At 43.8% G+C, this 12,029-nt stretch overlaps 1 protein-coding gene across 2 annotated transcripts in view; it reads left to right on the plus strand.

Moving 5' to 3' along the window:
- RCSD1 (RCSD domain containing 1) overlaps window positions 1-12,029 on the plus strand; it is a 48,265-nt gene that overhangs the window by 27,643 nt on the left and 8,593 nt on the right. For both annotated transcript variants that reach the window (XM_025198214.1, XM_006018893.3), the window contains exon 2: window positions 9,102-9,209. In XM_025198214.1, the coding sequence (XP_025053999.1) occupies window positions 9,102-9,209 (108 nt within the window). The remainder of the gene's footprint in view (window positions 1-9,101; window positions 9,210-12,029) is intronic.

Here is a 12,029-nt window from a genome sequence, read left to right on the forward strand (position 1 = left end):
TCACAGTTATCCCAACCTGAAGTGTTGGGGAGGAGCTTACATTTATTCCAGTCCTACTCTTTCAAAGGTAGGGAATGAAGCTAGCAGAATGAGGTTCTGGTCCCTGCCAAATTATATTGATAAATAATAATAGGACACTTACTGTAACAATAGTTCAAAGCAACCCCAGCCCAAGCATCTCTCGGAAAGCAGTTCTGTGAATAGTTACATTAACACCACCAAAGCAAGGAGAGGTTTCAGTACAGATAAGAAACCGAAGGGATGAATACAACACACAAATCCCTTCTGCATCAGTGTGCTGGAAAGTGCCCAATGCAATGATTTGTGGAGCAGAGTGTAGGGAGGGAAAGAAAGATGCTTGGTCAGGATGCAGAAAGGTCCGTGTTGCTAGAAGAGGTTTGTTTATTCAAACCTTAAATCTTTTAGATGTATTGTTTCTAGAGCTGGAGCCCAGCATGCTCTTGAGCTCCAATCAGAATAATCAATGTGGGATTTCCTTCTAGGGTTGTAAAGTACAGACCAATATGAGCCTGAGCCCACCCACTTCCTGGGTAACCTCTGCTCTGCTTTTGTTGATACTTTCATGGCTAACGAAGAAAATTAACAATCTTGTGTTGTGCATGGGCTCTGCTGATTCTCAGTCTTTGTCCTGTTTCTTGTGCTGTCATTCAGCTACTTTCCTGTCCCCTTGACTCTTGATTATTTTTTATTTCACCTTGGTTTTGTGCTCTCCTACTCCTTCCTCTTCTACTTTTCATTCTTCTTTTTATTTTTTCCAGTTCTGGCAGTGCTCTCCTCTCCATATCATTCCAATGCCAGTGCTGTAGCCAACTATAATGCACACCATTTATCAAATGGCTTGGTTGAAAACATAAAACAGTCCCTTTTTACACTTTCAGTTTCAGGCTAGGAACCTTTTTTTCTAAAGGGATCAGTCCAGAACAACGTGGATTTTAACTCAGAGTCAGATGTGAAAAAAAATCAAGTAAAATAAAAAGGAGATTCTCTCAAACTTTTTGGTAGTAAAAATGCATTCTCTGGTACAACCCTTAATGTGTCTCTTCTTTAATTACAAACTGCTGATCTTTAATCACCTAGCCAGGGTCGTTTGACCCCAGCATCCTTTCCTGCCCATGGCAGGGGGTCGGACTTGATGGTCTGCTCAGGTCCCTTCTGACCCTACCAACTATGAAATTGTGAAACTGTGAAAATGACCTGCATTTACAAATCTAGTATGCACTGACTAAACAGGTGCCTGCAACAGGAGATTGAAATCAAAAGCTTACCCCATCTGTTTCCTGCTGCCAAACAGAAAAAAAATGACTGACTTGTCTGTATATGCTCCATTACATCTATGCAGGCCAGTTCTGCAATACTGCCAGGCCTAGGAACAAGAGGCTGAGCCCATGGATCCATCCCAAACCTCTTTATATTTTCCTTCTTGAGTAAAAATTAATCTGAAACTGGACAGGATTGGTGTGGGAGATTAGCAATGAGACACAAACAGTCTTTTGTCTCTAGGTCACAGAGTACAGTACACATCCTTACCTGAATATATGATAAAACTTTTCTAGGTAGACAAGACCTGAGACCTTCTGTCTTGTCTGGCTGCTTGGACTCTGTAACACCTTCACATTAAAATGTGTGTGTGGTAGGTAGGAAATATTAAACTAAAAAGCAAGTCATTTGCCTTGGAAGTGCTATTTTGCTCAGCAATGAAGAGAGGCCATTTCTGAGGTGCTGTTTCTCTTAGGCTAGGGACAGAAATTAAACATAAACCAGTATAAGTGATTGGAAACTGGCTCAAATCTTTAACACAACAGAAGTTCCATGCACATAAACTGCTTTCAAAAGAGCTGAAACCAGTTTAAGATAAACCTGGATGGATGTAGTATCAGATATAACTGTTCTACTTTAAAATCAGTTTATTGAACTTCTGTCCCAGATCCCCTCCAGCTTCAAGTTAAGTCAGGGTGCATCTACACATGCCGATTTAAGGCACTTTAGCTCAATATAAGGGGCATTAAGGGCATGCGTTTACACATGCGCGCCCTTAACGCACCTTAAAAATGATGATTTTAGGCTCTTAGTGCCTAAATTTGATACCTGCAAAAGCAAGTATCAAATTTAGGAATGAATAGCTAAAACACCTTAATGCACATGTAGACATACTAAGGCGCATTACCACTGTATATGTGAACTGGCAGTCCACACACTGTGTTGATGCACTGTACTGTGTGCGTGCATAGATGTGTGCCTAAATCCCCTTACTGTGCATTGGGCAAATGAGCAGTAAGTTTAGGCATGCATAAAAGTATATGTAGACATACACTCACAGTCTCCCAGAATCCCAGGATGCTTTGCACCTTTCCCACAAGCCTCCCCTCACAGGGTGGGTGGGCTAGCCTTGGCCCAAGCTGTCTGTTTCAGCCAAGCAGAGAGGCATGCTCTAGCACCTCCCAGCTTCTGGCCTGAGCAACTACAGGCATGTGGTTGCATTTCTGGAATCAAAGGTGAATGCCAGTTCACTTGCTTGTTGGTTCAATTTCTGCACCTTAGACTAACCTGCAAAGATTGAATCAACTCAGCCTTGGGCTTTTTGACTGTTTGTAATTAGCCTTGGAGTTTCAGTCACTTGACAAGTATTTGTTGTTGGCCTTAAAGGAAACTGCAGTGTCACCTCTGCGTGTATCTTGATATTAAGAACCCATTACCTACTTTTATAGGTAGCAATCTGTTAATAGGTGCTGTAAGAACCTCCCGAGTACTGAAAAATCAAGGAAACCATCTCTTACCCTCTGGAGGAAAAATAGGTTGACTAGTTCATAGGGTATGCCTGTACAAGGAGATCATCAAGGGAAAGCTAACTGGGAAAGAGGAGTTTTTCATGTAGTTCTGATTATAGAAAGGCCAGTGCTTGCATCTGTCTCTCGAAGGAGTCAGCTCTCTGGTCAAGGTCTGGCTCCCGTGAAAATTCTGCACCCACATTTGCAAAGTTCCCACTGCTGATTGAATTGCAAAGCTCCCACTGCTGATCGACAGTCAGATTGTTTCAGTGAAGTGTAGCTGAGCCTAGTGGTGAAAGGGATGGGGAAAGCGTCCCAGCCACATCTGCCACACTTTTATGAAATATGGGATAGGAATGCAAAGTCGGAGCACCTTCAGCAGCAAGCATGCCAAAAAAAAAAAAAAAGCTGAACCTCTGATATGGCAACCCTCTAGAAAGGGTGGTATGCAGAAATACTGATCTCATCTCATGTACAACAGCACATGTTGTCACAGGCAAAACCATCTGCCTTCTCTGCCCTGGCTTTATACTCCCCCTTTATTGCAGGGAGAAACTAAAGAGTGGTTATTGCTGGGCTGTGAAGATCAAGATTGCTGTAGTTCCATTCTTTGATCTACCAAAGATAGTTTGGTTGTGGACTGGGTACTTGCTATTAATCTGCTTGATTAATCTGTTGATCTGGTTATTTTGCCATGTTTGTGTTGAGCCTCTGACCTATGAAGATGTATTTGTGGTAAGAAAAACTTTTAAGAGCTACAAGCAGAAAGAAGGCCACTTGAGAACTACTTGGATAAGGGAAGCCCCACTGAGCTTTGGTGCTACAAAGTGCTCTGAAAACAGTCAAGAAAGAGGTGGAGAGGAAGTCTAGTGAAGCACTGAAAGTACTGTGGGATCTGAGAACCAGAAGGGCTGATGGGAAACTAGCCACAAAAATAATATATTTAAATACAGATGGGGGATGGGGGATGAACAGGTACTAATATAAACAGTGATGGAGTCTAGGCATGTTGTAAGCCAGAAGCAATTAACAGCTGTAAAAGGCTTTGAGATTCTCAGACAAAAGGAGCAAAGTATCATTATCTCAGTAACTGAAAAGACCAGAAGAGTCAAAATTTTGGAGAGAAAGGGGAGGAAATATAAATCACTGATGTAATGTAGCTGGTATTTCAGTGTTTCTTAAACCAGACTAGATTCTTGATGAAAATTAATTAAATTTGCCCCACTTCCTCAGGCTATAAACTGGTCCAAGGACAAGGTCTTCTCGTATTATCCATTTTCTGCCATAGGCAGAAAGCATACTCATTAAAAAGCATGATCTATTTGGTCATAAAGATGAACACATCTGAAGGAATACAGGGTCAAAGGATTATTGAGCTGTCTCACACTGTGGCCCCCTGACAGAGTTTTTACTGGGATTTGGGTGCTATTGCAGAGCCAACATCAGCTCAATGAGGCTGTGCAGGGGGCCCAGCTCAAGCCCCCAAACCACTCTGGGTCTTAGGTTTATTTTCATGGTGTTCTTGTGAACTGAGAACCTCAAAATACATCACAGTACTTCCATCTCCAGCCACATTCACCTCATTTGGGTTAAATCCATGATCCTCCAAAACAGGGATGACCACCCTGTGACACAAATGCCACGGGTGGTGCGGGCCACCTCTGTGTGTGGCACTTGCCAGATCAGGGCGGGGAAAGGCAGCACAGCAGCAGATTAAGCAGGGAGCATGAGGCAGGGAGCAGAAAGCAGAGCAGCAGATTGGGCAGGGAGCAGAGAGCAGAGATGATTCAGCAGGGAAAGGGGTTCAGAGTGGGACTCAAGAAGGGTGTAAGACTAACTTGTGGCATGCCTGCCAGAAAGTTTGGCTCCTACTGCTGCAAAACAATGTTCAGTAAACAGACAAAGAATATACATAGGAGGAAAATATACACAGGAGGGAAACTGGTGGGGAAAAGATAGAGAAGCCTAAAGTGTTTCTTTACTTGTTCTGTGACTAGAAACAGAACTCCATTCTCTAGAGTCTAGGGATCTCTAATCACCACTATGTTTACTTTCAAACAAAATGAATAAAAAAATCCTGGAATGTGTTAATAATCTCTTGAATCCACTAACTGCAAATGGAAAATAAAACTTTTACAAACTACACAATCTTTTGTGGGTAGCAATCTGCTAACACTGATGCTGTAGTTTAACTCTCACTTCACTGCTCTCCTAGGCTAGGGACACACATTACATACAAACTGGTTTAAGTGATCAGAAACTGGTTTAAACCTTTAACAACAGATGTTCAGTGCACATAAACCAGTTTTAAAATGGTTGAAACTGGTTTGAGATAAACCTGGTTGAATGTAGTATCAGACTGAACTGATTTGAGTCAAACTGGTTTATGACCCCAGACCCCTTGCTGGTTTAAGTTAAACCAGACTCCCCCAGCATCCCGTGCTCTCTGCTCCTTGGTTGGAGCTCGGCACAGACTGCAGGCATCTGCCTGGCTTCCCCTTTCTCCCCCCTCCCCTCTCGATTCCCCCATCCCCTTACACAGACACCTCTCAGCATTAGCTAGCAGACCACATGCTGGCTATGGTCCATGCTGTGGCAGACGGGACAAAAGCAGAATCAATGGGTAGCTGGTAATAGCTCTGTTGTTTTCTTAATGGGGTGATAAACACTGAGTTAGGGGTGATAAACACTGTGTTATCAACTGCCTGCTGGGCTGCTGGGGGGGGGAGGGGGGAACCTCTCCCTAATCAGAGCATGCTGCCAGGGCCTGGCCACGCCCCACTCAGCTCAGCACTGTAGAAGGATAGGGAGGCGTGCTCTAGCACACCCGCCTCCCCCATGGCTTCTAGCCTGAGCCACTGCAGGCGCGTGCCTGCATTTCTGGGATACCTGAACAGTTACAAACTGATTTAGCCTAGCCAGGTTAGACTAACCTGCAAAGATTGTATCAATTCAGACTCAGGCTTTTTGAATGTCTGACCCTAGCCCTACAGAGTTTCCAACTGACATCACTCCAAATAAAATAGCCTTAGATGGTCTTTTTGAACAAGACTAAAAAAACTCTCAGACTAGTAATCACTATCTTTACCTAATCAGGGTATATTATTGAGTCCTATTAATTAGCCCACAGTTGAAGATTCATGACTACTTTAGAAGGAAAAAGTCTAACACCATTCCCTCAGAGATGCCAGGAGAAACCAGAGTTGGCTACAAATAGTACAAAATACTGGCCTGAGTAGTTCTAAAGTTTCCCAACAAGAGAATACCAATGACATTCACCTTTATCAGGCTGACAATTGGTCTTAATCCTTGCACAGCCTCCAGGCATGTCCCCCAGCTTAGGAAGCATATTTGAAATGAGAAGAATGATCCAGCATACTTTGTGAAGTAGGAATGAGAGAGTGAGCCTGGACATAACTCCTGCAAGATGGAGAAACAAATGTCTGTACACACTTTGAAATAGAAGAGACAGAGGCCTGGTACATCATCTCGGGTGGGATAGAGAGGCGGCTTGTATAGCCCCTCGAGTGCAGACAGAGGGGACCTTAGTTCTCCACCTCTAGTGGGGCAAAGGATGGCATGTATGTTTTTACTTAGTGTGTCTAGGTAAAGAACATTCCCAAGAGAGGGAAGAGAAAAGCCTGGCATGCCACGAGCAGCAAGAGAGAAGCCTTCTGCAGGATAAAGAGCTGAATGATATTCTGCAGTGCAATGGCCAGAAAGGATCTGAAAAATGGATTTTCCTGTTGTGAAACACACAGTGTAATTGGAGAGCTGGCAGCTGGTGGTTTTGCAGCCCATGGGCTCCTCATTCTAATCTTAGAATGGCATGTTCACTGCTTCCTGTGGACTAGAGCGGGAACCTCTCCCACCCTCACATGCACAGTAGAGAGTCTACTCACAGTGCATTTTACCCATGAAAGGGGAAGTGCTTAGGGACATTCCAGCTTTTGCTTTGTACTTGGAGCCTTGATGAGATCTGGAGAAAGGGAGCCAAGTTTTCAGGCTGAAACTCAGGAGCTATGGACAACGAAGAAAAATAGCCACAAAAAAAGCTGCCATGTCCTCTTGGGCAAGTGAAATCTGGGATAAGGCAGAGTGCTGAGGATGGAGCACCCTGTCTTGCTGAGACGACAAGTGTGTGCACGTGAGGACAGCCAGGTCCTGTTAAGACAAAGTGAAGTTCAGAAAAGTGGCTGCTTCATAGATCTAAAGTCTGATGGCTACATTGGGCACCACAGGTCCTGCACTTTTGCTGCATTCCCCAAGCCTGTGTCAAACTTAGTTGAGACTTGTCTGTATTGCATGTAGTGAACAGCTTGAGATCTGTGTGGCAGAACATTTCCCACATTGTATGGCTGATTGCTTTTTCTAGTGGTAGCCCACCCCAGCTGGCTCTGCAACTCCTCCTTCTCTTCTATGTCTCATTCTTTGCTCCCAGCTATCTCCAGCATGTGGCCTCTCCACTATACAGGACCAACCTCAACTGCAGCTCCTCCCGGATGAGTCATCATTTATCAGAGGCATTGATCTTAGCCATCTTGCCAGCCATTCCAGCAGTTCCTCTCACTGTTTCCCCCTTGGCTGTCTGCCTCTTTCCAATGACTCTTTTCTTTTTGGAAAGACAAAGGGATGGGAAGGAGGTCAGTTGGTTCCTAGTGGGAGGTTCATTGAGAAGAGAAAGCTCACCTGGGCTCTTAGGCAGGAAGCAGGCCCTTCTTTGAAATGCAAACAGTGATATTGCTAACATATTGAGTGAATGGATCACAATTGAAAGGATGCTGTTGGAGGATTTTGGTGTTAGTGAGAGGAGGTGGGGAACATGCTGGAAGGTCTAGCTATGTGTGTTTTTAAGGCAGGATGCTCCTTAACCGAAACTGTCTTGCACCATAATGCTGTAGTCCAGAACCCAATCCAAATGTGAAGCAACACTCAGGCTGCTTTTCAGTTTAACCCAATTTCTGTCCAAAAGACAGTTATCTAAGGAACTAACTTTCCACTGTATGCTCTTAAGTTTCTACTGCTAATTCTTTCACTATGCCCTACCCCATTATAAATGCCAAAGTCCCATCTTTGGCCTTCTGGAAACCTGAGCTGTCAGCTGTGCCAAAGGGGCAATGCCACTAGCTCAACCCACAATTCCTTCTACATGGAACAATGGCAAGGGAGAGGAAAAAATCGGGGGGGGCAGGAGAGGGCTTCTGTTAGCCACAGAAATGTGTGTCCTTCTAGAAACAGCTTTGGTGGGACTTTCCTAGCTATAGAATAGAAGTGTGAGTGGGCAGGGGGAGGTGGTATAGGTATAGTATTAAGAATGGTGGACTGAAATGTGATATTGTTGGAGACGTGGGCTGTAGACTGGAAATCTCCCTATTGTCTGGATTTTATGAGATTCTGCTGAAAAGGCTCAGGATGAGGAAGTTAATTAATTATCGCTGTTTGCCCGGTTTTGTTTTTACTGATACCACATTGTGGAGCTAAAGAAAGGAGATGTTGGTTCCATAGACTCCTGATTTCCTGGTTTTTCACTGGTGTCTGATGATACATCTACAGTAAAAGAAAACAATACATGAAGTGAAGTGGCTGGGTCATTAGGCCATGACAGACGTTGATCAAAACCTCATGATTGAGTTTCCCTATTTTCAGCCTGACAGGGGGTGTTTGTGAAGGGGGTAGTGTGGCTTCTCATAGCCTGACGTCTCTTTGAAAGGTGAGATACTAGGAGAGAATGGACAACAGTAACTCACTCACACAAACCCCTCAAGCTGAGCTGAGATATTGGATGCAATGGCTTCTTTCATCCAGTCCCATCTCCCTGCAAAAGAGTCAGTGGGAGGGAAGGCCATTCAGAACTAGATCCCTCCCCCCCCATCCCATCCTCTACCTCCATCATAACTGAAACTTTTGGGAGAGAAGTCTCTTATGCCCTAATTCTATCCACACACTGCTGGAGAGTGACAGTGAAGGGAGAGATTTGGATAAAAAAAAATTTCCCGCTGAAGTGAAGAACTGGAACAAGATCTTCAGCTGGAAAAGAAAGGCTTCCTCATATATTACCAGTGCCCAGAATTGCTGAAATCCGACTAAGAATGCTAAGGAAATGTTAACATATTAATAGGCCACATTTTCATGGGTAGTTTGTTCCCAGACCATCTATTTGACATCTGACAGCAATGACTCTGAGCTGTCAGTCAATGAATTACGTGTACAAATGACTCTTATACTTTGTAATTACTGACTTAGATTCACCCCAGCCTTCCTGCTTTCTGTGCTTTTGAGACATGGACATGTAACATCTTGTTTCTGTTTTTTCAGAATCAACCAGCAGTGACCAGTGCAGAGGTAGAGAAATCAGCATCCCCATCAGTGGCTCAGTTAGCAGGAAGGTTCAAAGAGCAAGCAGCTGCCATTTCTGGAAAGGAGGTAAGGAGTGATATGGCCTCCTAGGTAACAAAGCCAGGATATGGGAGACTTGTCCTGCCTGCAGAAGTTGAGGAACCAGAGTGATCCATGCATAAAAATGTCTTGATTTCACATGGCACCTTTCATTCTAAAGAATCATAAGGTACTTCAGAGAGTGTGATACAAACTAGGAACACTATATTCCATGCCAACACTTTAGCATGCTTAGGCCAGCTGTCACTATGAGAAGTCTATTGCTAGCTTGCAGCCGGATGTTTGTGCCATATGCCCTGGGGACACCGAAGAGCCTAATAAGATGCCTATGGGTTCTTCAGTAATAGCTGGCATTGATGCATGATGCACATATGCTGCCTAACTCTGTGCTTTTTTGGGGTACTTCATAATTAGAAAACATGATTTCCCCAGCCAAATATCTGACATTAATGGCATGGAAAAGGAACTCCAGGTAGTGGGGTGTCCAGTGACAGATGTGGTAGCTGAGAAGCTAGCACTCTTCTCACTACCAGCTTTCCATCACTCTGTTAAAACAGTGATAGGTGCCCTTTGAAAGACAGATAGATGTTGCTCTCGACTAGCTGTCTAACTTTGGTAAACAAAGTTTTGCCCCTCTTGATTTCAATCTGGGCCTAACTAACCAATTCCAGTGTTCTGAAGACTTAATTAGCAGTCACTGTTGGATTAAAACCCCCCTCACATTTTGCAAAGCAAACACTTTCCAGGCTTTCCATATTGCCATTAGATATGTATCCTCCTCTAACACCAAGAAACTGACATCTCATTTGCATTTAAATAAATTAGGCACATATAGTCTCCTTTTTGGCTGCAGATATTTGACCCAGCTGGGCAGAGATTCTAATCTAAAGACTGAATTTGACATATGCAAGATAGATTATGACTGAACTTGGAAGAAAATAATAGTACCAACAGGAGTAAAAGCAGTAGTCTATAGGAGTGCTAGACAGTATAGTCTTGCTCTGCAGGAAAAGCGGTATCTCTTTTAATTGTGAGGTACTTATTGTGTGACTTGTGTCCTAATAAGGCCTGTATTGACTCAATATAAAGAAGGACATGGGGGCTAGTTAAAGCTCCCCTATGCCATCATTTCCAGTCAGTAAGTAACCAAGTAAAAATGGCTTTATTTCCTGTTCTAAAAGACATAGGGAACTTGAGGTTCCTGAAGAAGGGTGTTTGTGCCTGAAAGCTTACAAAGAACTTTCTTCCAATTATTTAGTTGGTCTAATAAAAAATATCATATCTACCTAGAGAACCTTGCCTGCCTATAGGCAACTTGAGGCAGGATCATTGAATACTTGTGATCCAGGCCTGCTTCACTGAGACCAGGTGGTGAGGCAATGAGGTTTGTGAGACAACTAAAGGCTGCCCAATTTATTTATGGCTTTAACCTGCCCCTGAGGAGGCCCCTGAGGAGGCAAGGAAAGTCTAAAAACTTCTGGCTGCTGATAGGCCTTCTATGGCAGGGGGAGAGAGCACCCTCCTACCAACCATATACATACTTTTAAAACAAAGGTGTTATTTAACAAAACTACATGCTGCTAATTGATTGCCTCTGCATTTTCTCTCTCTCATATAACAAGCTGCTTCCTTCTATTGCCAGGTTCAATTTAGCATATCACAATGCTGGGGCTGCCATAATACTCACTGGACACATCTACATGAGACGTAAACTGTGCAGTAACCTAATAACACTACGCAGTAGCATGCTGGGCAAAAACGGTGCTAATACCCTACTATGTAGTAGTATTAGGTTACTGCACAGTAAGCCTCACTAAATAGCCATGCGCCGGCACTACTGCACAGTAGCATGAGTTACTGACTGATTAGGTACTTGGTTAAACAAGTATTAAACTTAATGTGCAGTAACTATGGTGCATTAATGAATGTGTAGACGCAACCACTGTTGCCCATCCCCATTGTTTGTGGCCAGCCTGATATTGAGTTCTGTCCGTCAGACTTAGCATGGAGGACATTAATGGGGATCTATGGAGTATCACTACAATAATACAGCGTGGCATTGCAGTGTTACAGTATATGTCAGGTCAACAGTGAATTGGTATGGAATGACACTGTTTCAACTTGATTACACTGCCATAGGGTACTGTGGGTTGTTGATTCGGCTTCTCCATTGAAAATCATGAGGCACAAGTTTGTCACACCAGACAGAATTCTGAAAAGCATCCAACTCTTTGAAAGGGGAAGATGCCACAATCCAACTTTCCACATCCCTGGCCACCAGGAGGTGAAAATTATGACAAAATTCCCTAAATATTTCACCACCTTGGTTACTTGCCAGAGGGCCACAGAGCTGCTGTGAAGTACAGAAGATTTAATCTGACATTTCCAATAAAGGGGAATATGTCATTCCAATCCAAGATGGAGCACTGCACCCAGGCTTCAGGTTCATAGATTCATAGATTCATAGATTGTAGTCGGCAGGGACCACAATGGATCATCGTGTCCGACCCCCTGCCCCTGGCAGGAAATAGGACCGAGGTCAGATGACCCCAGCCAGGTGACTATCTAGCCTCCTCTTGAAGACCTCCAAGCTAGGTGATAGCACCACCTCTCTTGAAAGCCCATTCCAGATCCTGGCCACCCTTACTGTGAAAAATTTCTTCCTAATATCTAACCTAAATCCACTCTCAACTAGTTTACACCCGTTATTCCTAGTCACTCCCTGGGGCGCCTTAGTAAACAGCGCTTCCCCTATTCCTCGTTGACCTCCCCTAATAAATTTATAGGCAGCCACAAGATCTCCCCTCAGCCATCTCTTGTGAAGGCTGAAGAGATTCAGCTCTCTCA

The sequence above is a fragment of the Alligator sinensis genome, unplaced genomic scaffold (assembly GCF_000455745.1).
Source record: "Alligator sinensis unplaced genomic scaffold, ASM45574v1 scaffold19_1, whole genome shotgun sequence".
Taxonomy (NCBI): domain Eukaryota; kingdom Metazoa; phylum Chordata; order Crocodylia; family Alligatoridae; genus Alligator; species Alligator sinensis.